The sequence below is a fragment of the Thunnus thynnus genome, chromosome 1, assembly GCF_963924715.1.
Source record: "Thunnus thynnus chromosome 1, fThuThy2.1, whole genome shotgun sequence".
Classification (NCBI taxonomy): domain Eukaryota; kingdom Metazoa; phylum Chordata; class Actinopteri; order Scombriformes; family Scombridae; genus Thunnus; species Thunnus thynnus.
The window spans coordinates 30,555,835-30,583,683 of record NC_089517.1 but is presented as its reverse complement, the minus strand read 5'-3'; the positions used below and the strand labels follow the sequence as shown (position 1 = coordinate 30,583,683).

Below are 27,849 nucleotides of genomic sequence, written 5' to 3'. Positions count from 1 at the left end.
TTATCCTGATAAGTCTATATGTGCTGGCATCAATTGTAACATAAATATGTAGATTGATCTACATCTACTCCATTTCCACTTAAATAAATAATTCAAATATCTAATAAGTATATTGCCTAAGACTTGAAGACAACTGTAGATTTGTTTGACTAGCAGTGTTTTACAGCTTTCTACAGTCAGTGAAGGGAGGGCTTCTGCTGTGTAAGAGAATAAAAATGTGTAGCCATTACTCAGCTCAAGTACTAACCATTTGGTACTCAAAGTGGGAAAAAAAACTATCAAAGGCAAATAATATTTGAACCAGGTCTGCTCCTATAAAGCCTGTGGATCTCTAACCCACTGACAGACACAAGGAAGCTCTGTGTCCTGGAGGAGAAATGATACAACACACCCAAAAGTTTCAGAGGTTTCAGACTGCGTGACACACAGTGTGTTTATCCTCTGAATCTATCATGAGCGCAGCAACAAAAAAAACAAGAATCTACATCTAGCATCTTATGTGGAAAACATCTGCAAAATATATATTCATATATAAAAGACAATCTATGTGCATCTAAAATTTTCTTTTTCTGTCATAATATAATCATTAATTAAGACACTGCTTGTGAATCTCTCAAGGTCTCGTCTAAGACTTCTAAGTGGAATGTCAGTCGGTCCTCCGGGCTTGTGGTGCTACGGTGCATCTGTTATTTCGGGGTTTGGTGCGGGGCGAGGAGCGATGAGAGCCCTGTGTCGTGATGCTGGGTGTCCTTTGCATAGCCTTTAGCAGGGCTCCATTTCAGTGTTAGAAGCTGCACGGAGAGCGACCTGCTCTGAAGGCACAGCATGCCCACCCTGGGGCCTGTCCGGTCCAGCCAGTACTGGAATGTAGCGGGCTCGTTCCCTGGCCTTCCTGACGCCGACATCAGCAGCGTTCTCAGCCGTGACAGCCCTGGTGAATTCACTGCGGTAAACCGCTTCAGTCAGAGCACAGGAATGAAAAACATGGAAAGGAAGAGAGGGGAAGCAAGGAAGAGAGTCAAGTTTGCATTCTCTCCTCCAGTCCAAAAACCCTCTTTTGATGAATGTGCAGGGGTCAGGAGACGTGACGTCACCGGGGGCCTCTGGGTGAGGCGGCGTGTTGGCTTTCAGGGTTAGGCACCCAAGGGGAAGGGGGAGGATAGGACCACAGATGGAGGAGGAGGGGAACCCTTTTTTCCCAGCCCTGTCATGTGACAGAAGGGCCTGTGGTGGGAGCTGCACAGTGTGTGTAAGTCCACGGCCGGGCCGTCCAGTGGAGGACAGGGGTGGTGGCTCAGATGGCCACACAGAGGCCTCCCTGGAACTGCTGGGTGTGCGGGCCGAGGGGGTGCAGGCCTTTTTTTTTTTTTCTTTACCCGCTGCTGGTGTCTCAGGTCACCTGGGAGGGAGGGCTTGGTTGCTGCCCACCCTCCTCCCCCTCCCTCACAGCTCGGTTACATGGAGGGGGTAGTTGGGGGGCGGGTGTGCAGGGACCTGGGACTGGAGACGGTGAATGTGGCAGCCATGGCAGAGAAGGTGGCCTTCCAGAGGATAACAGCGGTGGCCCTCCTCGTCGTTTAGCTGGAGACCACAGTCCTGACAAAGAGTGACAGAAACATGAACACAAAAACCATCAATAATCAAACCTAGATGCTTTGCACACTCCTACCGTTTCCCCAAGTAAAGGGGCAACAGGGTCTCATTGGCAATTAAAGGTTCAAGGAGGTGCAAGAAGGACTGATGCATTAATGTAGCGACTCTGGTCATGCGGATATCTTACGAGACTCTCGTGGTGAAAAGAAACCTGAGCCTGAAGGCAAAGCTTTGACACGAGTGACTGAAATGTGTTGCTAACAGTGTGTGCAGGTTCATCCTTGGGGGATTTCTGAGTAGACTCCTTCATACTGAGAGAATGATTCAGACATCTGAGTACACCTCACAGACAGGTCCCTATCTGTGCTGGCTGACAAGTACAGACGTTCTATGCATTTATGAATGAAAACATTGAACCTTGAACCTGCAGAAGAACTCTGTGCACGTCTGACAGGGATGAGACCCTCGTGGTAGACTCTGAACATGCTGGAGGGATTACACAAACTCACTGTCACCACTCTGCCGTCATGATTTAAAGCTGGATAAGCAGCTGAAAATTCATGTGTAAGAAATGAATTTTCACATGTTCTTTCTGCTCAGCATTGTCAGGTCCCGTTGAATAATGATAAAGTTTCAGTCATGTGTTTCGGTGTTAGAAAAATGTGAATTCTTTTCAATATGTAATGAATTTACCACCTCCCAGGAAGATTCAGCTCAGGACTTTACCCTTCCTCTGTCTACACCCCCTCACCCCCACATCCAGAGCTCGGCTGAATGATTACCCATTGCTTACATAATGATCTGATCCATTTCCATGAAGTGGAATGTCAGCCATTCAGAGAAGTCTCATCCTGCTTGTGCAGCATACAAATAATGTTTTTCTGCAATTCATTATTCAAGATTCAGGAAAAAAAAAGCAGAGTCACTGCATGGTGGTGTAATATTTATGTTTGTTTTACTTTCTGACCAGAAATTACACTTGAACTGTGAACAGTCTGACGGAGTGTAGTGGCAAGATGACTGGGATATAACAAGTCTGGTTGAAGCAACAAGTCCCCAGCTGAGTTCAGAGCTCAACGCTGGAATGTGCTTTGTCAATGAGTCACAGTGTTGATCTGTAACCTTGGGTTGGTATCTGTCTGTGTTTGGTTTTTTTTGGTGTGTATGTGTGTGTGTGTCTCTTTCATTACACAAGAGACAGCAGCAGTGATTCACACTCGCCAGTAAATAACAGTCTAGTCTCGTCCCACAATTTGCTGCTATTACCGAGGTTCACTGTGTCTGAGTGGGTGTGCACGTGTGTGTGTGTGTGTGTGTGTGTGTGTGTGTGTGTGTGTGTGTGTGTGTATAACAAGGAGAGTGTGGCTTTGTGTGCCAAGAACAGTGTGAACTGTGTGTGTGTGGCATCTTGTTCATTTTACAACTGCCTAAAAAGTTGAATCATACACAGTGATGCTAAATTGACTCTAGTCAAATCACATGCATGTTAGGCTGCTCTTACTCATCCTGTGTGTGTGTGTGTGTGTGTGTGTGTGTGTGTGTGTGTGTGAGGACAGAGTGCAGGCAGGAGCAGCGTCTCACCTCACAGTGGTAACACTCCACATGGTAGTCCTTGTCCATAGAAACAACTCGTATTGTTTCCTCAGAGCCCTGCAGAGACAAATACACAGTCAGACCGTCACATTACATCAGTCTAGTGTCTCATTAAAGTGATGGTCCAATAACCAGCAGGTCTCAGGTTTGATCCTCGCAGCTGCCATGTGTCCTGAAGCAACACACACATGACCTGCTCCGCTTCCTGCCTCCTCTCCTTGTAAAGATACATGATACTCCAGAGCTGCTTTAAGTATACTGAATAAGTTTTTTGGTAAATAGAAGAAGAAAATTTGGATTTTTCGGTTTTGTTTTACCTTTTTTTTATTATTATTATCTCATCTGATCTTTATCTTTAAATCTGTCTGATTAAGCCTGTAAAAGTTTTCTCAGTTACAAAGTTTTTAGCTTTGCTAACAAGGGTGTATCTTTATAAATGGTGGTGTTTCTTGAGGAAATAACAAAACTAACAGCTATTTCAAATATATTGGAGCCTGCATGCATTTGGATGTGATTGTTACCTGTGCTGGAAGGATGGGTTGGTTGCAGGAGGCACACTTGGGAGCGAAAACCCTGTCATGGAAGAGACAACATACATTAGAAACTGGAATATTCACACCAGTCTTTATGTAGTGTGTAAAACCTTTCACTTCCACATTTTCTACACTTTTCCAAATAAATATCAGGACTTTTCCTGTGGCATCGACGTTACTTCAAACAAACAGACAGCAGGAGTAGAGCGAGAACCGCACATTTCATTTCATGAGCGACTGTGCTATTTCCATGTCCCAGTTTTTCCTCTTCATGCTGATCTGCTTGTTTCCAAATTCCAGGCCTATCTTGCAATAATCCAATTTTATCAGTGTACCGAGCAGAGAGATGTTCTCCTTACGTGTGGTAGTCTTTGACACAGTAGATATTGTTCTCAACGTCCACGGTGAAAGGCACTCCATCTAGACCCTCTTTACACACCACGCAGCGAAAACAGCCAGGATGGTAGGACTTGCCCAGCGCCTGGAGGATCTAAACACCCACACAAACACACAGAGAAAAAAACACATAACAATAACACTCAGGAGTGAGGCCACGGGGTTCATGCAGTATCATACAATGTGCTGCCGTCAGGAAGGTTTCTTTAAGTCTAGATTAAAAACTAAAACTTAATGAGGGTGGTGTGATGTCATGTATCTAGGGCATTGAAAATGTTGTTACAAAGCAATGAAGAGTAAAAGAAACTAAAGATTTTTAAATTTAATATACTAAGTTAGGATGCGAGCTATGTCGGCACAATATCATAACAACTCTGCTTCATTTATGATGAAATATTCTCTTGCAGTGCAGCTGTATACTGAGTCCCTTGCTCTACCTATTTCCTTTAATAAAGCTCTTACCATCTCCATGATGAGGTGACCGCACACAAAGCACTTCTCAGCCGTCTGCTGGAAACCAGAGTACTGTGGGCGAGAGAGGACGCAGGATTATTATCCTCAGTGGTGAATATGGGAGAAATTGACTTCATTAAAGGAAGAGAGCATGTGAGAAAACTCAATCACGACTGCTTTTGCTGTCAGTGAAACAAGTACCTCTTCACACCTGAGGCATTAACTCATTTCAGTCTTAAAGTCATCTATAGAGGGTGCTGCTGCGCTCTTTAAATTGACATGAAAAGGAGTTTGTGCAGAATCCTTTGCCTCTCAGCTGACAGGTTCATCAAGCTTAATGCATTTTTAAACTTTATTTGGGGAAGGGTTCTGCTGTTTTTCTACATGTATACATTTGTATCCATTCACATTTAGGAATTGCTGTGTGTTGGCCAGTGAGCATCTCCAATCCCTCAACCAACTGGGGGTTAAGTTCTTTCTGTGTGTTACAGGAAACAAAACCTTAAACTCAGAGTGCAGGCAGATAATGAAGGTGACCATCTGCAGCTCACAATCACCTCAGGGTCATGACCTGATGACTCGGGTTGGGGTGGAGTGTGAGGGGGGAAGGTCTGGTAGAAGAGACATGACTACCAGGTGGAGGTGGGAGGTGGTGATGGGCAGCCTGGCCCCTGCCCTGACATCTCCACTCCAGATCTACCATCTGCCGCCACATCCCCCCACGCCCCCCTAAACACCCCTGGGGTGACTTGTCAAATCTCAGCCATATGAGGGAGGCGGAAGGAGATTAGTCTCATCCCGTCATCCGACCTCTAGTATCACCGAGGCAGTGATTGCAAACGCAAAGCAGGAATTTAAGTATTTCCTTACAGAACAAGGGGTTAAAATATAAGCAGGCGCTGCCTCTAAACAGGAAATATTGATAACAGATGAGGTCATTTGGGTCATAAAGTTGTTTTCAACATTTCTGTTACAGGAACGTCTCGTAAGCTCCTTCATTTATATTCAAATGTTCTTGGACTACAAAAAAAACATCACTCAAGAACGTTCAGAACAACCACAGTACACAAACAATTTGTTGTCAGAAACATCCATCTTTCATACGTTAAATGTACAATATTTCTGACAGTAAGTGAAGGCATCGTGAGAGCATGCCCTGTTGTCTGTCCTGTTAACCTGAAGCAGATGGACCAGGAGCCTGAGAGCTGCAGCTGTCCCACACGCCTCCTCCCTCTTCTTAATTGTAAGTGCCGGAGAGCAGCTCGTGGGGTAATTGAGCTCCTCTGGGACATTTGGGGAAATTAGTGTGAATTGGAGGGGTGGTCCTAAGCTCTAATTGTAGCTGTGATGTCCGTTTCCTCTGGAAGCTTGCAGAATGCATCCTGAGATCTTTATCCCTCGCTCTGCTCCACCGGCTCCTCTGTCACCCCACCATGAGGCAATGGATACGGTGCTATCAGCTGTTCTACTCATCACAAAGCTAAATCAATAATCGTGAGTACATATGCCACTTACCAGGAAGTCCTCCTCACAGTAGACCTTGCCATTGACGTTGTAGAACGCTTTCCCTCTCAGCCTCCTCCCTGAAAAGAACACAACATATGAAATTTACACATTCAAGTACATCCAGGTTTTCAGGAGTTCAGCTCATTTTTTTTTTATCTGTTCTGAACTTGTGGTCTGGGGTTGTTTTTTACAGTTTAAAGTTAGTTCCCTCCCATGAAGGGAAACCCTTACGCTACAGTAAAGGAAGGTATTTTACACAATAGTGTGTTTCTAACTCAGGCTGCAGTTTGGGGAAGGTCCTTTTCCTGTTTCAACATGACACACAAAGTCCATAAAGCAAGAAGATGAACTGGAAGTAGGGCTGCAACCAAAAATGATTTTTCTTATTGATAAAACTGCAGATTATTTTCTCAATTAATCATCAATTAATAGTTTGGTCTATGAAAAGTCAGAAAATAGAGAAAAATGGTCTAAAAAAACAGACATCTATTAGTAGTTAAAGAAAAGAAAAGGCTTGTTGATCTCTCAAATATGTCTACTTTCATTGCTGATAAATACCTGTGTTATGTCTTCTTTCTCTAAAAGAGCTTATTTATAGGGGCAAGACCAGTTTGTATTTTCTGCCTTAAATGTGCTTAAAACGGTCCTATTTGTCTGACTAGTCAAAAGCTCACGTTCCAGGATGGACGAATAGTTGGTGTAACTTGTCTTGTCTCATCATGGAATCAATAAGTGTTGTAAAAAGTATGATGATAAATTTCAGAAATGACCACTCACTTAATGAGGCTCTTATTAAAAATACATCATACAGTATGCCTCTTCTTTAGTCTCTCTCCTTTACAGCCACAGCAGCAGGTCAGTGCAGAGCAGATGGCTGGCTGAGAGTAGGCGACACTCTGCTTGTGTCTCCGTTTAATTACTTCGACCATTGATCCCAACAGCATCTCCATTCACATCCCATACACAATCAATACAGCAGGCTGCTCTCCAAACCCCCCCCCACCCGCCCCCACCCCCAAATCTCTCCTCTTCCCTTCCTTGCCATTGTGCACCGCTCACCGACTGGAGGGAGGATGTCCCCAACTTTGACATACGCAGGAACACCAGCGCTGGAGCCATGAATCCACTGACAGAAAATGACAGAGAATTATCCATTTAGAATTCTGGTTTGAATTTTGGTCAGCTTTCGTCATTGTTTTTGGCATACTGAGACAAAATATCTCGAGAATAATCCATAGTTTAAGCCCAACGCCATACAAACACATCCATAGAAACATGCCCACAGCACAGCGGGCCCAGGTTCAACACGCTGAGCTTCCAGCTCCGAGTGTGAAGCCTGAATTCCTCTGGGTGAGCCTTCATTCATCAGAATCCAAGTCTGAATCCAATCTAAAAGGAAATTCTGCTGCAAGCTGGCTTCTGCAGCCCCCTGCCATGCATCCCTCACAGCTCACCCATTCAAATTCATTTAACAGCAGCGGTGTCTCTCTGGCAGCGCGATGACTTCACCCGAGCCTGGCAGACGATGCACACAGATCTCATAAATCTGCTGGATTAGTCAGATTTAATTGTCGTCCCGAGCCACCATTGATTTTATGGGTGTTCCAGCATGGGAAAGACATGCCCCCCCGCCCCCCCATTACCCCCCCCCCCCTTCTCTCTTTTTAACACTGAAATTTATGCAATCGCTGTATTTCACACACAAACACAGTGTCACAATGCTGGGAGATGGCAATACATTAACACCCACATAAATGGCTGGAGCAGCCGAGGAATGCTGTCCACACAATAGGTGAGACTTTTAAGACTTTGAGACTGAGGAGCAATTAGCATTTCGGTAGCGTGGAGCAAAGAGAAAAGCAGGATTGAGGAAGAACTCCATGTGAAGCGACTCATAAGAGACACCGTCTACAAAACCGAGACTTTGGAGAGGCTAAACTTGCAGGAACAGTGAGATTATAGAGAACAGCACAGCAGCGGGGGCTGCGAGGTGTTGCTGTGTGCTCGTCTGTGGCCTCTGCTCTGGAGTTTGGGGTCTGGAAGGTGAACACAAAGGCCCCAGCGCTGATGACTGTGTGGTGCGCTGCTAGGGGAGCGGGCCGACTGAGCAAACGGGGACATTCTTTCTGCCTGAGGTCACTAGCTGGTCCCATTCAACCCCCCGCACCTCTCCAACACCCGCTCTCTGCCCGCTTCCCTCACCGAGAAAGGGAGGGGGAGGGCTCCGTGCCTCCCTCTCTCACTCTCTCCTCTGGCCTTTTGTCACCAGACAGCACTGCAGAGAGGCAGAACCTCCTCGCAGCACTGCAAGTTATAGAACCTGCAGCTCCATTTACAATTTGCTATCCATCTGTAAGATTTAAAAACTCAAATACTTCAAGCCTGTAAAAATATTAAATGTAATTGGATGTAACACAAAATTAAATGCACAATCCAAGATCCAACTGTAAACATAATGGATGTGAGACTGGAGCCTAAATTCTGACCTTCATTTTGAAATAATAATGTGTTAAAAACAAAGAAATTCTTTCGGTGTGAACATGCAGTTTGTCAAACAAACCTAAACAAGCTGGAAAAACGCTTTTTACCAAGTGAACAGCCAACGAAACTGATAATTTACCCCATAAATGGTAACTTGGATGGTACATAAGACAGTTGCCTCACAATAATTAATAATGTTACTTTTGACCTCTAAACTCCCTAATGTTGGTTGCTTGTAATTTTTGGTCATTTAGGAATTAGAGCTCTCTCTGCTAATGCACTCATTTCTAATGTTGCTGTTGCCATGGAAATGAAAATTGGTCTGGTGAAAAGAGGACTCGTGTGTTACCGTGGCAAAGATGTTATTTGGATAAATTTTCCTCAGGTGCAGCGGTTGTGTATAGACTGTATTGAGCCAGTTGACACATAAACTGGAGGACACTCGGTTTGGTGAATAAACCAGCAACATTTACTGGTTGCCATAGCAGGCTGTTGAAGATGAGTTTAATTTAAAAGGGGCTATTGGTGGGGGAGTGTTGCTACAGGTACCAGTGACACAATGGTTTGAGTAGTATATCTATGAGTTTGAAGGCTTATCAGATGCCAGAAACACTGCTCTGTGCACAGTTTATATTGGACTGGATTATCTGGAAAAGTCTGGGAAGTTATTTCTGCATGTTACCACATTATACTCTAAACTGTGCAATAAGGCTGTTCACATTACAAACATTACAAAGAAAATTTACAGCTGGTGCTCTATGTTCCTTCGCCAGTTGAACTTGTGAAACCACCAAGCAAATTCACCACTACTCAAAGAGTTTCCAGTGAATTTATTTGAATTCAGTCCAAATTGTTTGCTTTAATAAATGCTGGTGTGACCGAACCCTTAGTTTATAAATGTGAAAGTTACTGAACGCATGCCAGCAGCTTTACCCACTGAATGCAAAACTCTTCTTCTACGGTGAATAAACAGGACTGAATGTATTGTGACGCACAGACCAACACTATGCTGAATAAAATATCTCATTCTCAACCCGTGAATCATTTTAAATTTAGCATTTAAATACTGATCTCCTGAGAGTGCACACACACGTTATTTAAAAACACTGAATAAATGTTCATGTTAGTGTGCGTTTGTTCACTGGATAAACCACTTAGTAGTCTTCTATCTTTGCAACATCTAAATCTACATTGCAAGTACAAAACCATTGCAAAAAAGGACCACATCGTGTCACATTCCGAGCAGAAGTATTTCTCAACTTCCCATTTGTCATATGCCTGTTTATGTGCTTCAACATGTGATCACTGTTCCTCTTTGCCAGTTTTTTTTTTTATAAAACGGACACACCTGCAGTTTACGCCCAAATGATCTGACTTCTTCTAAAGCTCTGTTAGTTGGCAGAAAAGCTAATATTACCAACATTTGAAGAAGTGAAATTATCTTCATAGTTGAACACTTTTTCACTAACTCCTTCCATTATTCATCCCCATGTAAATAATGATAAACTGACTGGTTTGGACAAACTCGTCTCACTCAGGATTAGAAATGTAATCTCTGGATTGGAGAATCTATAAAACTTGGGGAAAAAAGGGCTAAATGCAGATTGATGAAGCAGACTCGCTGACTGTTTGTAACTGAGTCTGAGTCTTGCACCAGCACCTCGCACATCCTCAAGTAAGACATTTTTGGTGCTGCCTGACTGACCGAATGAGTAGATTACACTTGACGCTGGTCGCAGCTGATAAACCTACAAGCAGACACATCTCTGGTTGTGCAATCGGATTGATAAGTCAGAATGATTGACAGTTTTTGAGTATCCAATGACAGCCTGGACCTGCCTGCATTTACACTGAGGCTGTCTCGTATATACTACACCGTGCACTATATTTACTGTCCACCACAAACCCAATCCTCAATAATCCCATGATGTAATGTTCTGCATTTCATAGATGCAAAAAATACTTGTGTGCGACTCTGATAGACAATAATTAATGAGCGTCCAGAATCTTGATTGACTGCTCACTACAGGATACTATTTAGTGTCTATTATAGAGAGTGTAGTGAATGAATAACAGCCTGTTCAAAAGAACTCATCACAATCAGAGTGTTTTCTAAAATTTTGACATCCACACTGAAAGAGCAAAACAACAGGACGTCTTCTGATGTCTTTCTCACCTCAGTATTGTATATTCCACTGCTTCTATGTTTTGTGACTGACTATAAACCGGTCAAATGAGATGTATTGCTCTTGCTCCTGCTGGTGGAAGGCATCACTCAGTCTCTCTGTTCTCTCTCTCTCTCTCTCTTCTCTCAGCTCTGGCCTGGCTAGAAGGGTGGATAAATCCGGTGACTCGCTCACAAGGGAGCTTCAAATGGATTTTTTTTTTTAAAAACCATGCAATTGGCCTGCAGCCTCAACAAGATTTTAAGTATTTTTGGTGAAAACTCTGCAGTAGAAGGTATAACTAAAGCAGCATTAAGCATACAGTATAATCCGGTATGGATGAAACAGTTCTCTACTAAGATAAGTAACATATCACCATGTTTTGACCAGTAATTGCTGCCACACCCATTTAGCCAGACAAGGCAATACTGAAACCAAACAACACATTCCAGCACTGTCTCATGTCATGCTCAGATTACAAGATATTTTTTATATTTACCCCAACTTTACCACAGCATAGAGTTGGGGGAGAGGTGTGCTCCAGATCCTCGGTCTGAGTCTGTGTTCAGCACATAACATCTGGTAAGATGAGGCCTTTACAGGAAAGATTTTCACTTCCCAAACTGCTGTGATATTTTCAAAAATTTGGATTAAATTTCACTGTTCTCAAAGCACACAAGAGTGAAGCAGCTATGGACAATGAGAGACAGATCTACAAAGACAACGGCAAAGCTGGTTTGACCTTTAACGGACAGCTGTGGGAGAAACGCTTTTGGAAATGTGGCAAGAAAAAGAAGAGATGCGGAGAAGATGAGAGTGAGAGAGAAAGCTTCCTCGCTGTACCTCCCGCTGGAAATATAATGTTAATAATATCCTCCAGTCTGTGGTGCACTGTTATTGTATCATCTTGCAGTGTTGAGTGTGTTCACCATTTACAAGCAGATAAGCTGTGAAATTTCTACTAATGTGTTTTTGTGTGTTTCGAAATGAGACCGGATTTTCATCTTGAGCCCTATTTACTGACAATAAAATGTTTCAGCTCCCATCACCTTTATATCTGTCCAGATCACGTTCAGAAGAAGATGCACTGGTAGTTTGGTAATGCAGCTGAGAGTGCAGAGTGAAATTTCCAAAAAGCAAACTAATACTGTAAACAAAGTATTAGGTGTGATGGTGAGGTATTGTACACAGCTGAGATGTGCAAATGTACAACAGCACTTGCCTGCACTAAAGCAGAACCGTAAAAATTCACCTGCAGTCACCTTTTCCATGACAACAAATGCAGACATGAAGCATCATGGTTGACTTTGGCCCACGCATCGCTGCTCAAACACAACACACACAAACACAATGAAGAGACTTCTCATTGCGTTTTCGAGCAGCTTGTATTGTGAATACAATTACTCATAATGAAGACAGTCACCTTGTTTACATACAGCATAACCTGAAATCTATGAGGAACCAATAATATAACATTTTGATCAATGTTTTTATAGCTGGTAATCATTGAATTTCCCCAATAATCAGGCTAATGTGATGAGTTTGATAATCAATTTTAAGTGTTCCTCCTGAATCATCTGTTCTGGTGATTAAAGCAACAACTAGGGTGACTGATGATCAATTTGCCAATTTATGTTATTCATTGCCAATTTTTGATTATCATGTAACCATTAACGTCATTCGGCAGGTAAAATTCCAAACATTACTGCTTCTCAAACTGCTCTTCTACAACTCAGAGCTATCTGAGTATATATAAGAATTCACTTTGGCCTTTAATGACATGTAATAGTCATTTGTCATGATTTTGACACTTTATTTACTATATAATCTCTCTTTTTCTAAAAAAAACAAAACAAAATACATTACCACATTTAGCTGCAGTCCAAATAGAGGGCACATTTATGATACAGCTGCTAGCTGCAACATGTCTCACAGCATCCATTCTGCCTATTGTTCATTATATGAAGAGGAGGAACTCAACACCAAGTCCAAACAAACCAGAAAGGTTGAAATGAGGATGTGAAAAACACAACACTGCTACAGGCTTGTTAGGTGTTGGCTCGCTGACCACCTGCTAATGGGAACACTTGTAAGCTGTTAGTATCTAACAAGCTACTGACTTTTATAGCAGTATATTTGATATGTATACAGAACATCGGTCAGATCTGTACAGAATATTTTATTCTTTTAGTGACCAGAGGTATGTTCGGCAGCGAAGAGTAAACACCTTATCAGCACAAAATAAGATCTGGTGTTTGTTTTAGTTTATCTTCACAGTATCGTCCTCAGTCTTCTTACCTGCAGTGATTGTGCATAAAAACACCACATTGGCAGTATTGCCTTGTTCTGATCATAATCCAATTATTTCTAATAACACTGCTATAATTAGTGTGCATGTAAACATACCGCATGACACCAGGAGCGAAACACAAAGAACTGAACGTTTCTGATTTCCGCTGCCTGGCAGGTGCAACTGGTGGCGGTGAATGATATGAGAAATTTAAGCCCCTGAGCTCTCTTCTCCTGCCAGCGCTTTCAGAGGCCCTTTGGATTACTGTAACACAGGAATGAGTCATCAGCCTTGCGGCAGACAGACTGCTCATCCAGCCTGAAGCGGCGTGTTTATTTTTTTTATTTTATCCTGAGAAGGCATGCTTATTTTCAACAACACCCTGCCTCACAGTCGCATGGAAATAAATATGCACTCCAGTGAGCGTGCATTTTTGTGGGAAAAAAAAATCCAGTGGCAAACTCAACTTTAGCTGCAGAGGAAGACAAGTGCCTTGCTCAGTGGCATTTTAATTAATGTTTACCTGACAGGACCCACTTATTTAAGGCCACCATTTCTAGTACGTACAAAAAGAAATAAATGAAGGCCTTAAATCCCTAAAACTGTGTCTGTTTGTGTGTTTAAGTGTACGTATGTTTGCTGTTTAATGTGAGCCCATGCCCGGCCTGCCCCTTCTGATAAGCAGGTCTGGTACACTTTGTGACTGTCTGATCGAGGTCCTCCAGGGAAGGCCGGCTGAAGTGGAGGGGGGTAGTTTGCATTCTTGGCCATTTCATGAAAAAAAAGGGTGCAACCATGGGAGTAAGCCAAGAGGAGGGCTCAATTATGCATGGTTAAACAAAGCCCAAGGCTACCAGCAAGCAATGTCTCAGCAAACTCAGCCTCACTCTGGAGCTCCAGACTCCAGGAGGACCCTACTCAGGGGCACGGGGGGGTGGCGGGGTGTGGAGGGGGAGAAAAAAAAGAGAGAGAAACCAAAAAACAAACAGGGACATAAGCTCCTGATAAATCACTGGATTGTGTTATGACAAGTGCAGCCACTTTGAAACTAAACTTCTCAGAGGTCTTCGAAACTCTGCTTAAAAGAAAACATTCCCATTCACATGAGGTCAAATGATACACCACACAGTTTACGTTACCAATAAACCATCTCGAGAGACGAGATGGCCTGTGAAGTTCTCAACGACGACCTACGCTGAGCACGGAAAATTACTTGTTAACTAAGTGCGGACACAATTTCTCCAATAAATGGGACAATAATTCTCTCGAGAGCTGTCTTTGGTTTTTGTCAAACAGCAATAAAGTCCCACATAGTTGTTTTATGATGTAATCACCACACCTCCACAAATAATCCAGTCAGAGTATTTTTAGTCTCGGGGGGGAAATAAATAATCTTGTTGTTTAACAAGTTTGCTTGAACAATCTGATCATGAGAACAACCACTTTCAGCACTAAATAAAGCCTAAAAAAAATATTACCAGGACTAATAGAACGACTGTTACACCTGAAACAGGTCAGAGGCTATTTTTTCCACAGCGAACCCTACAACTAGGGCAACTGGACACTCAGCATCTGGCCCCTCTTTCTTCAGACACACAATAAATCGGAAAGTATGTGGGTTTGGTTACATGTAAATTATAGGCAGTTCTTCCAGAGCCGGAGGGGGTGGGGTGGAGGATCAGTATCCATGTATAGTACACATATGAATGGAAGCAACCTGGCTAAAAAGCTCTCTCCCGACATCTTCCTCTTGTTTCCCTGGGAAACAGGAGAGGCGGGCTGGAGTCGGGTGACAAGAACATCCAAAACACACTCACTCACACTCACACACACAATCTATACTGTACTCAGAGCTCAAAAACAGATTTAATTACAGTCCTAAAGACCAAATATTATCAGCATTTTTTTCTTTGTGTCCTGCTGCAAAGAGTACCGTTATTCAACTAAACGGACTTGAGGCTGGAGGATTTTTTTTTAAAGCACTAGATGTTTTGATCCAGACCACAGCCCCACCTCTGGCAGCAAGCTGGTGATACTAATGATGATTTTTCAGCAGAGGCAGCAGCTGCTGAAGCTTAGAGCAAGAGTGTATGAGGGAACACAGAGATCTGCAGACAGAGTAGGTGGTGGAGGTGGGGATCCCAGACACAAACTGAAGCAGACGTATGTATCGGCACACGTTTCCCCCCCCTCTTTCCTATGTTCTCAGTGCGATATGTGAGCGATGCTGCACATTTGAAGCATCAGACTCATGGATTTTAAACACACGACTTGTCTTCAATCACCCAAAGAATACTAAAGTGTTAAGCAGCAAACTAACAATGCATTAGCCTGCTTCCACATCTTTCAATCACTACTCACATCTGTGATTATTTTCAGTAATTCAATCAGGTTTAATATTGTGCTAATTGATGAATGATTTCCCCGGATGGAGAGACAAATTGACCTATCAGAGCTTTGTAGAATGAGGACACCATCTTTCTGTGCCAAAACCAGAGAAATAGCAACATCTGTGGCAACAGAAACACAACCACAATAAAGGTGATAAGTGTGGATGAGATGAATGCATCAGTTGTTGTAACTTACAACTTAAATTGTCATATTTCTTCAATTATCATAAAAAATGTGAAATGCTCTGAGCGATCGCTGCTGCAGCTTCTGTGTTGACTGAAAATGACGCCTGCTGGATGAATACGTCACTCACTAATGATTAATTAGAGAAAAATAACAACCCCCTCCAAAATAGAAATCAGCAAACATGAACATGACAACAGGCTGAATGAATGAAGAAAAACAACATGATGATTCAGTTGGATTATCAGGCTAAAAATGAAGCCAGCCCTTTCGTAGGTGCAGTCCAAAACTGCAGGGATCAAATATAGTACAACAATCTAAATAGGTGATTTATTACCAAGAAGTTAACTGTTCAGATTTTTATGACAAGCTGTTAACACTGAATACAGTAACTCTGCTCCACCACTGTGGTCTCCATATATAGAAAGCAAGCAAACTGTAAAACAAGCTACCTGCAACCTTCAGGGTCGCTATAGAAAATAGTCAAATATAGAAATAATGTCAAATAAAACACTTCAGTCAGCTAACATGAAAACCAAGGACAAATGCAACAACACACAATGGTGCCATGACCAGATTCCATGTTTCAGCAGCGGGAAACAGTTAAGCTAATGTCTTTTTCATTGAGTCATTTCTGGAATCTTCCACATTTGCAGACCGGATGGATGGTTTTCGTCACTGATTTGCAAGTCTTACTCACCGCAGGAGCAGCAGGTGAAGCAGTTTGTGTGATACAGGTTCCCCATGGCCTGGCATGCTTGGCTGGCTCCGTACACACCCTTCCCACATTTGACGCAGATACCTGTTGGTAACACATCGGTTAGTTGAGTAAACTACAGTGTATGCAAGAATAAAATAAAAGCATCTTACATCCAGTGTGGAAAAGAAATCTCCTGAGAATCACTTTATACTGAGAATTATTCATCATTCTTTGACTCCAAAGCAAAGCACTTTGTGATGTGTGAACACTGATTTATCCCTGCATTAAGATTGAGTGGATGTTGAGCTATTCGATGAATATACTGCCTGCTACTAGAGTGCACAGTTATGATCCAAACTATTACTGGTCATGCTGCCAGCTTTGTTGGAGCGTTGTTGAAAAGCTGATCAAAAAACTGACTCTGCCAAATCCTCAGTGCACTCCTTTAATTATGCAACAGTCGAAGCAAACATGATCATGAGTCTGAAAACCAGCATCACAATTTCACAAAAACCCAGAGATATCAAACCCTGAAAGCCAACCGTGTCAAATGAAAACATTTCACAGATTATTAAAGATGTGTTTGCTTGAAAATTTAGATCGTCCAAAATTTCAGTGACATCCTCGACTCGCAAGCAATACTTCTTGTAATGATTTCTTCTCGATATGCATAAATCAAACTCACACTGCTGAAATTTCCATGCATTACATCATCATCAAAGCAACACTACTTGAGGAGAGGCGATGATTATATTAAAATGCGTTGACAGGAAATGCCGCAGATGTGGGAGGATTGTCAGGAAGGGCAGGACAGAAACACGGCCTGAGCCCAAACATCTTTCTGTGCTTTTCCTGGTTCCAAGTAAAAGCTGAGTGAGCGTCAGTGCTCTGCTGCATCAGTCACACCAAGGCAAAAAAATAATGTTTCTGAAGGTTTTCCAGAGGGGAATTCTTGCACTCTGAATTGACTTTTTAGAGTGTTTTGGTCATTTCTGTTTTCATTTTTTTGATTGAACTATGAAATAGAACAGCTGTATTGCATATTAGTAAATAAACACCCAACTTGTACAACTAGAATCTGTTTTACAGGCTTTACAGATTTCAGAGGATGTTGACGTTTTTCTTACTCTTCCACTATTTTAACGGTGGTTACATTTTTGAGTTGCCACACTGTTCAAACCCCTTCAGTCCTATAAACAATACTGAGAACATGACCTTGGTGTCTTCCATTATTTTCATTATTGATTAATCTGTCGATTATTTTCTTGCTTAATTAATTAGTCGTTTGGTCAATAAAATGCCAGTAAAAGGTGAAAAATGTTGATCACTGTTTTCCAAAGCCAAAGGAGACGTCCTCAAATGTTCTTTTGTCCACAACCCAAAGATATTCAGTTTACTATTATAGAAGCTAACAGGGAATTTTGAATCAAAACGATGAATCAATTATCAAAAAAAGTTAGTGATTAATCTTCTGTTGATCGACTAATTGTTGCAGCTGTAGCTATGCACCCTGACTTAAATGATTTTTGATCTGTGATAATATAGTGATTAGTAAGGGGTCGACTTTTTTCTCTTATGGGCACTACCAAAGTGTAGTGTTCAACAACAGAGGACCATGCAGGACATGGTGCATTCACACACAATTAACTTAACAAAAAATGCAGGAGACTTTTTCTCCTTTGTTTTTCATGTCATGGACATTTTAGGCACTTCAAAGCTCCAGTCCAACAAAACGTCTAGCACGAACAGTTTCGCACATTCATGACGGGAAGCTTCACAGTCGAACCAGCACACTGAGCAGTTTAATTGGAGATACTGAGGTTTACCTGCCATGCTTAAGGGTAGCTTGACAAAAAGTCGTCAAGGAACTTACATTCTTAATCATTCACTTTTCTCTGTTCCAAAAGTCAATCCTTCTCTTGTAGAAATGTATTTTTACCATCAAGGTTACTGTCAGTCACAAAACACTGTATGGAGGATGAGTGATACACTGACCAGCACAAGGAGGAAATGCTCAGCTATCCACAGGTACACAGGGTGAATGGAAACCTGAGGTGTATACACTTAAACCTGAACTAACCAATTACAGAGCATTGTGACCTTAGTGAAAAAAAACAAACTAAAACAGTGGCTAAAACTATTTGGATGCAGCAGCAGCAGTCTAATGATCTCCAAACTCTCACGCACAAGACAACCTCTGCTGGGGTCACATTCCTCAAGGAGTGCAGGGTCAAAGCCTGGGTGGGGTGAGTCCAGGGTCACAGTGCCTACAGGACACAAGATCTCACAAGATCCCAACAGGGGATCTACAAGCAAAGTCCCCCCCCACACCCCTCCTCCCACACGCAAATTATTACATTTTACATATTTACAAATCTTTAAAATAAACATTTTTTCTGAATAGTTTCAGTGACGCAATCATGGAATTCCCTGACTATCTGAGGCAATCATTTCCTTTTCATAACAGCTGCAGCTGCAGTCTGTGACATTGTAAAAAGAGATAAAGTGCAAGGGTACTGGAAAACCATCCAAAGGTTACATGTCTTCCCTTTAAACCTGAGTGTTTGAACATATTAATTCATTCGAAGTCAAATATTGGCATCTCCTGTTGTGACCTGAACTTGTGACTGCACTCACAATATAGAACAAAACAGGTGGTATGAATGAAAAGGTAAGCTTTAAATGATATTAATTGTTTGCTTCTATGATGAAAACAGAACCAATCTAACTGTTAAAAAGATGGATGTTTACATGACGCAGAGTGAGCAGAGGTCCAGCAGGCTCCCTGGTCATCCTGATTAACATGTGTCTTTTCGCTCCTCATTGGACATCTGACAGTAACTAGTTCAGCAAAGGTAACCTTCATGTTTCTTATTCATTACTGCAGCTCAGGGGAACATGAGGCTCCTTTGTAAATAGAAAACATTTTTATAAACTGAATGAGACAATGACTGTAAATAAATATGCCCTCTTGTTGGCTTCTTCCATTAGAGGACACACTGACATCCTAGTCAATTATACGAGCTACATTTATGGTCAGAATTGATCAAGTATAAATCTGTTCTTCAAGCCATTTACAGTGTCACAACATGTTTTCCTCTTTGACTTCTGCAACACAAACAGTACATTTGTTCGTTGTAATACAGAGAAGAACTGTGACAGTAAGCCTTTATAATAATGATCATACTTGGTATTTGGTCACTGTATTAGTTCTGCTACTTCTATCTCTCCTTATTCTACTCTAGCCAAGTCACTATAATTTATATCTATTCCTTTGCTCATTACTCCCTGCTACTATAATGACCTAATTTCCTCTCTCACCTTATCTTGTACACTATTAAACCAGCCACTATTAAGCTAGTATTGTTGTGTTTAATTGCCTTGTAATTAAGAACGCTACCCTTTTCAATGTGTGCGTATAGTTATCAGAACCAGTGTTAAGTTTAGTGGCTGAAAGAGATCCAAACTGAACTCTATGTTAATACGAGGTATTTCCTCTCTGCTACAGCATTAGGGCAGGATACTTCTCTTTCTGGTTATGTGCAATTAAACCAGTGGTCTTTTACCTTCCTTTTTACTCCTGCATCCGTATGAAATGTTTAACTATACGTAAGCACACTGTCCTGAAAGCACAAACTTTTATTCCTCTCTATGGTCTTTTGTGTACTGTAATTCCCTTTTTAAAGTATTGTCATCCTGCCACCTGTCGCCCCCGTACACTGAGCCCAACATGTAGCCTTGACACCAAGGTTACTTCCAACATTTCAACATGTATTCACAGACCAACCAGAAACAACTGACTCACTACACACACATCCTCTCTGTACGATGAGCAAAGTCACCACTTCTCTGCATTACACGGTCTACAGCCAGCAGACTGGCATAATGACAAAAATATGACAATGAGTGTATTTTTCAGACAACTACCTAAGAAACATTTTCAGTGTGTACCCGATAAACAGATGAGTGTGTATTTTTAACCTCAAAACCTTTTCTTATATACAATTATCCAGCTTCATGAGTTATTGAGTTTAATAACTGGTTATAAGCAGCATTCATTAAAAAAAAAAAAAATCAGCTCCCCCTCCTTTCTTAGGTCTTATTTTCATTTCTTTTCCCCAGAACTAATCTATGGCCATGCAGTTACTGATGATGCTCTTGAGGTTTGACTCTACCCAAAGGCTAAACTGAAAAGAATGATTTATTTATAAAGCCACATTGATTTATCTTCATTACTTTATTCCATCTGGTTGCAACTATATTGCAGTTACTTAAAAACTATACCATGTGTCGGCCTGACTGCAGACATTTGATTTGTTAAAATGGAAACTTTCTTTGTCATGAGAAAACAAATTTGAAAACACAAATGTACATGGGGACAAACACTGTGTTCTGTTGATTTCCACACAAATGCTAAAAATCCTTAAAGGTCCTATGAGTATGTGGTTAGCGTTTTACAGGACAGTAGGGAACTCTCTGAGGCACTCTTGTTATTCATTTAAAACAGGATGCTGATTCCCTCATGTGCCCATTTCATAACATGTCCATGTGGCAAGGACAGGATGTTGTGCATTCACTGGGGTTAAAAATAAAACTGCATCGCTTGATGCACACATTCCTGCACCTTTGAACTAGTAAGATCAGACTAAACTGTTTAGTTTTTAGATAGCTGTGCAGAAATACACTGAGAATCAAGCTCGAATTGATCAGTCTGATGATGGAAAAACAAATCAAGTGATGAACCACTTTGATTCATGATGTGTTCATCAGTATAAAGAAATCATTTAATTTCCAAAAGAGGAAAGTCAGGAAAAGTGATGTGGAAGATCAAGCAAAAGGAAACCTTTCTGATCTTTCTGATGTAATAGTAACACGTTGTGTGAAATCAATATTAATATCTTGAATATAAAATATGAATAATAATCATTCATTTCTGCATGTGTATTATAAACATACTGGACTTAATGTTCCACCATCACTCAAAACAACACAGAAGGTGCTGTGAGTTGTAAGAGGGTTTGCACAGCCTGAGTCATGAAACTTTAATGACCACTCGGTGTGTCTCTGACTTCTTGAAGTATAATATCAAACCGATATCCGAAGATATAGGCAGATTAAGTAAAAGCTGTTTGTCATACAAATACAGGGTGAAATTCACAGAAATGTGGCCAAATGCTTAAAACAGCTCTGTACGTCTGATAGGAGTGATTCAGTTACTGCAGACAGAGCAGGTACATTTTTCCACTATAAAATAATCATGTATGGTAGATCATATGAAGCTTAACACTATCAGGGCGTGTGGTTGAAACCCAGCTGGGGCCACCTGTTCTATAAAAAAAGACAATATAGTTCAAGGGTACTTGTTATGCTCATTTCCAGCTCTATATTTTTATTCTGGGACTCCACTAGAGTACCTTTGTATGATTCATAGTTCAAAAAAAACCTCCTTATTTATCTTAAAGTGGCCCTTTATGCAGCCCCTCAGTTCAGCCTCTGACTTTTAACAGGCAGTCTTAGCTCCTGTCTCTTTAACCTTGTTTCTAGACAGCAAACATAGTGTGAGCAGCACGCAGTGTGTCTACACTGGAAGTGTTCAGGTGAAGTATTGAGTGTAGGTCACTTGCGTGATGGAAGCGTTCAGAGCCCAAAACACAACTGTAGTGACACACATAAAACAGAGAAAAATAGACTTGACGCATAAATGAACACTTTAGGTTGCTGTTATGCCTGTGAGATGCGGCTGAGATGCAAGCCTGCATGGAGGCAGTGTAAACAGCTGCACAGATTAAAGTGAGAGTATGGGACATGTGCGTGAAAAACGCTTGCTATCTAGACATGGGGTAAGACCCCCCTCCCAATGAGCCCACTCTGTTCTGATTGGCCAGCTTTCGTGAAGCCTGCTAAGGGGCAGCTGTATCAGAGTTGTGTTAAGTTACCGCTGATGAAAACCCAACATTTCCTGCTTTACTGCTTCAAATTAAAAGCTTTTAAATTACTAAATAAAGTGAGACTTTTGTTGTGAGGAATTTAAAGGAAACACGTTCCTCACCGAATTAGCGGTGCTTCGTTAGCGGTCAACACAACAACATATGGACATATTTGGAGCTCTTTGTTCAGCAGATCAGTTAGAAATAATGAAAGGAGGAATAGTACAAGCAGAAACAACCACAGCGATGATGATGTTTGATGAAGAGCTGCAGACGACCAGCACACCTCTACCAGGTAAACAACTTATTTTACTTTGCCTGCTGTATAATGGAAAAACACTCTTAGGATGCCACCTCAACTTGAGTCATGGCTCGGCGTGTCTACTCCCAAAACAATGGAAAAACACCATAATGTTAGTGGAGCGGAGCAGTGAACTTGCGCGCTGTGTGTGGAGCAGATGACCATATAAAGAAATCTGTCACGAGCTGATGACGGCTCGGGCTGAAAGTAGAAAAAAAATGTTGGAGAACGAGTGTTCAGAGCAGTCTGAAGCTGGTGCTTTTTGCTCACAGGGATTACTGCTACATACATTTACCTCAAAATTTGAACCTTTGGCCACATTTAATATGAACATCTGACACTGTAACATTATAAATATGATGGAAAATAAGGAAAAGCAGAATAGGTCCCCTTTAAATATACTTGGATCAAGCATCAAAAGAAAGCTGTGATGGTATGCTTAGGTGCATATGTTGAAAAAGACTACAGCAATTAACTTCCCATCAAGCTGCAACATCCCAAATTTATTCAATCAAGTTTAAGACACTTGAAGAATAACCGCCCTGGTGTTTTATGGATGTTCTTGTGGCTTTTGGGGGCCACAATTATAGAATTCTGCAGCTGGTGTTTCCTTTGATTAAAAACATACTGACACAGCGATGTGAAAAAATTGAGCATTTCTACATTGAAATCTGCAATAAGGAACAGTAAAAAATGTGTATCAGGTAGCCTTTCCAGCATCAAAGCCTGGAAATATGACATAATATCAGGAGGAGTCTTCCCTTATAAGACATCTAAGAGAATTTCACACATCAGAGAATAATGTAGGGTTTAAACTTAAAGTGAGACCTAATAAATTATACATATATTATCTAATCTTATGTCAACCTCAGCTTCTGCAGTACAGTATATATTTTGTTAATCACACTGAGGACGCAGGGCAGGCCGAAGTGCAGTTGTTCACAAGTCAGCATCTGTGTGTGTCAGGCATGTGCATGACTACTGCCATTATAATTCTGGGCAGGTGATCAGACTTGACCCCCACCAACTATGTCTGGCCCGCCAGCCAAGATCGTGTGCCAAGTGTCTGGTGTTGCCCGACTCCCCACTGGCTGGTTAATGAAGGGCTTCGCGGGGGAGTCAGGGCGGGGTGGTGGTAGTGGAGAGGAGGAGGGGGGGTGGGGTGGGCCTCACTCCGCTGCCTCAATTGCAGGCCTGTATTGGGCCAGCTGTTGATTCACAGCTCCTTCGCCACCACAACAAACAGAGGCCACACAAGGGCCGGCCGGCAGAGCAGAGTGGGCAGTGTGGGACACTGGCAGGCAGCACTGCCCCCCCCTCACCAAAAAAAGCCCCGGCGATCAATTTCTCCACTGTCGCTACGGAAACAGAGCTGTCTCTATTGGGCTTGGACTGACTGCATTCTTCTATCGCCCTCCCTTTCCTTTCTCTCTACCATCTCTATCTATTTCCACCCTGTTACTTCTTTCTCCTTTATCTCTTCTGCTCTCCCCCCTTGCCATCTTCCTTATTTCTCCCGCCTGTCTTCCATCCTCCTCCTCCTCCTCTCACCTGCTCCTCAGGAACAAATCAACAGCTGTCTCAGCCTCTCTCTCTGAGCAAGTGCACCAGCTATAAAACGTGCCGCTGTTCTGTGACTGCAGCCGTTTGTCTGGCTGCTGATTCAAAGGTAGACAGCAACTTCCTCTGCAGGCTTTCTGTAGCTGTGTTGCTGCTACTGAAGCAAACATATTTGGTCTCAAAGTCCTAAATCACAGAAACCTGCCACAATGTTCATTACTAGAAATCAGGCAAAAAAAACAAACCTTTAAAAGCCTAAATGGCAAGAGGAGGGCATACTTCAAACTGTTTTCATTCCAAAATACCTTTCAGATGGCTAACATTTTCAGTCTGATGGCTCCAATAACAATCACATCCCTACTGTAACACCACCACAATATATACTCCAAGAGAGGATAACCGCATTTTCATCAAATCGAGACCACACTGCTCTGAATGACCGAAGGCTGTCTGCCCCAGCAGAACAGAAGGTTCCATTGAGCATGGCGCAGCGCTGTGCAAATGTTAGCTCTGCCAAGACAGAAATTACTATTGCCCTGCAAAGCCACTCTTATCTGCCACAGAGGGACCTGTTAGTGGTAATGTAGCTTTAGCCACTTGCAAATACAACTTGAAGAGAGGACAAATCTGTGACTGTGATTCTTCCAAAAAGCCCTCCCTACACAGAAAAATAAACATCAGGACTGTTTACTAGTAGTACTCTTTCTATACAGAGGAATTAATTAATTACATTTTGCACTAGTAATACTACTACATGTTTGTTCAATTATAGCCATGGAGAATTATTTGTATTCACTGGAATAAAAGAAAACAATGAGAGGATTTGGAAAGCTTTCATCTTGGACCATTGTTTTGGATTTTCAAGCTCTATCTGCCCAGAACCGAAACCTTCAGCAGAGATTTCAACAGTGAAAGCGGAGCTCTCCCAGACACCTGTATAGGGTCAGAGCATCAATGCCTTACACAAGTATGTGAGGAGAAACACTAAGTGTGGACAGTTAAGTGCCAGCCAGTTAAACAAGAAAGCAGGTCAGAATCTCACTCAAATAACTCAGATTACTTGATATAATCTCCTAGGATGCAAAACCTTTGGTGGTGCATGTGTGCAGTTACTTTAAAAGCAGCATGTACAATGCACCTTTGGCAGTCTTCTACTGTTAAGCTTAATATTGTAGTTTAATACTGGGTGAATGTAAGCTATGCGGAAACCACTTCCTTATAATAAAATTGATATCTGTAACACAGGTTTTTTTGCATGTTGTGATAGTTTTTTCCACTATGCTTCCTTGTAAAAAATGTAACATAAATCCCCAGATGCAAACATTTGACTAAACACACCTCTTCCACTTCATATTACCTACCAAAGTATTCCTTTTTCATATGCATCTCTAACTCCTTTTCCAGCTCCAAGGTGAGCGCTTCCAGCCGTCTCTCCGCCTGGCTTGGCCCACTCTCTCGACTCGGGGTCACCTGGTAAGGCAGCTTAAACCTCTGGCTTGAGGAAGCTGCTTTTGAGGACACCCCATAACTAAACGACGACGGCGACCCCGCAGTCATCTCCGCAGTCACTCCCGTCTGTGCTGACTGCTGCTGGGGCTCTGGCACCGCCGAGATGCCCTGGAGATGGATGCGATTTTGGATGCCGCTGGAGTCTCCAAACTCCTGCAGCAGCGTGTCCTCGTGTAAACCGCTGCCCAGCATCGACGACCTGGGTGAAGGTAGCTGCAGGTCCGGGTAGGTGCTCATAGAGCCCCTGGAGCTGCGGGAGCTTCTGGAGCTGTGGCTGGAGATGCTGGACCGGGGACTGACCACACAGTTCGCGGTGGTGCCCGGTCTTGCGCTCCCGTCCTGGCTGCAGATGCTCGAGCGTGGACTCGCCAGCGGGGCCGCGTGTAAAATCGCTCCCTCCAGATCATGGTTGACCACGGGCCCGTACCGGGAGTCAGAGTAACTGGATCTCGGGCTGGTGGTGAAGGAGTACTGGCTCGCCGTGCTCGACCTGGGGCTGGTGTGCCTCTGGTCGTAGCCCATGCTGATGCCGCTGGTGCGGTTGCTGCTGGGCTTGCTGCAGCAGTCGCAGCTGTTGAGGCTGGCTCGGGGGCTGGAGTGTTTGCTCGTATCGCTGGCGGTGCTTGCATAGCTGGACCTGGGACTGAGGACATTGTTTCCCTCACAGTGAACCAAACTGGACCTGGGGCTCGTGTACCTGTCCTGGCCCGGCACCACTAAACTAGTACGCGGGCTGCTGATGCTCGACCTGGGGCTGGCATGCTTGCTGTGCTCTTGGGAGGACAGGGAAGATGCCAGGCTGGACCGGGGACTGGTGGCGTTGTATCTCCCGTCGTGGCTGCTGGTAATGCACACACTGTTGCACCTGTTGCCGGGCAGAGCCACCGGCTTGTTGAGGGGCACGCCATCGAAAGCGGAGCCGGTGCTGTACCTGTGGCCCTGCACCTCCAGAGAGTATCTCCTGTGTCTCTCGGAAGCGCCCGTGTAGCACGGCAGAGCCACTTCGGATTTGGTGCAACAGCCCTCCTCACTGTAAACCGCGTCTCTTTGAGGGGCACAAAAATCCACGGGAACGGTCCGGTTGCAGTTGACTGGGCGCACTGGAGCCGCGGTGTACACTTTATTCCCAGACGTGAAATTCTCCACTGTGTGATGCTGCTGGTGGAGCACAGAGGTACCATTCATTGGCTTACTTTTATGCTCTGCCACAGCCGGAGCCGAAAAGTCTAAATCGGGGTTAATCACCAAGTCTCTCCTCGCGGTGTACATCCCGTCTTTATACGCATCATACAAGGAAAGGTCCTCCATCAATTTACTGGCCCGGAGTCCCAAATCTTCCTGATAATGCTCCATGTTGTGCTCCCGAGGCGAGGAACAAGTTGAGAGTGTGCTCCGCTCCGCGAGCCAAACTAGCGAGCACCGCGGAGCACTAATTGCGTTTCACATGGAAATCAAAACACAACGCCGCGGTACAGCCGTCGCTCATTTACTGAAAACCACCAACGTACTGAGAAAGCTCCACCGAGAGCCGCATCGTCTTCTTCTGCTTTGCCCTCTTCGCCGAAAAAACAAACTCTTTCTCAGTGTTTCAGCCGACAGGGATACGTTTGTCAACTTCAGTTTTTGTTAAGTTGAAAGGTCTTTACAGTCAATGGCGCGCTGCGCGGAGGAATTTCCCCTTGTTGGTTTTTTCTCTAGATTTCTCTTACGCTCACTATGCTGGAAATCAAAGTAGGCTGAATAATCGGATACGCCATAAATACCGGTTGTATATCCATCTGAGCCCAGCAGGAGAGGGAAAATCCAAATAAAATAGCGTTTTACGCAGGGGACTCGTTTGCGCCAAAGGAATGCGGGGATGAAGACAGGATGCGCTGCGCCTCTCTGGAATGTGGTTAATGCTGCAGAGAAACAATGATTGCGACCAACTCAGCAAGGGGCTGCCGGCTCTGAAAAGAGAATAGTTTAGAGAGAAGGGGACGTCTGCATTCATCCCGGGCAGACTAAAATACCACACAAAGCACGCCTCACCTGGTCCGACTCTTTTTACACCAGGAATAAGCTGCAGTGAATTGGTAATATGGAGGGCAAATTCACTTTTTTTCAGTCTGACAAAGATTCTCAGGTCGCCCAAACTAAAGTGAATCAATATTTCTTTCCTTAAGATGATGTATTATAGCTATGACTATGAGCCGTTATTTTAATATTAAATAGATATCATGTTGGTGAGAAAATAGGAAATAAAGGTGGCCCATGTATCACAAGGAG

General features: G+C 43.0%; 1 protein-coding gene across 1 annotated transcript; it reads right to left on the bottom strand.

Moving 5' to 3' along the window:
* Positions 1-86: 86 nt before the first annotated feature.
* wtip (WT1 interacting protein) lies at positions 87-27,849 on the bottom strand. Its single transcript, XM_067595232.1, has 8 exons — positions 25,434-27,849; positions 16,285-16,386; positions 6,084-6,151; positions 4,578-4,640; positions 4,079-4,209; positions 3,708-3,759; positions 3,175-3,243; positions 87-1,596 (listed from the first exon to the last, which is right to left on the bottom strand). The coding sequence occupies exons 1-8, from the start codon at positions 26,932-26,934 to the stop codon at positions 1,444-1,446; spliced, it is 2,139 nt and encodes a 712-aa protein (XP_067451333.1). The 5' UTR covers positions 26,935-27,849; the 3' UTR covers positions 87-1,443.

Coding starts and splice junctions, on each gene's coding strand:
- wtip (XM_067595232.1), bottom strand. CDS start 26,934: ATGGAGCATTATCAGGAAGATTTGGGACTCCGGGCCAGTAAATTGATG. Junction 6,152..16,284: donor CTTCACCTGCTGCTCCTGCG/GTGAGTAAGACT, acceptor TGTTCTTTTCAG/GGAGGAGGCTGAGAGGGAAA. Junction 4,641..6,083: donor ACTGTGAGGAGGACTTCCTG/GTAAGTGGCATA, acceptor TCTCGCCCACAG/TACTCTGGTTTCCAGCAGAC.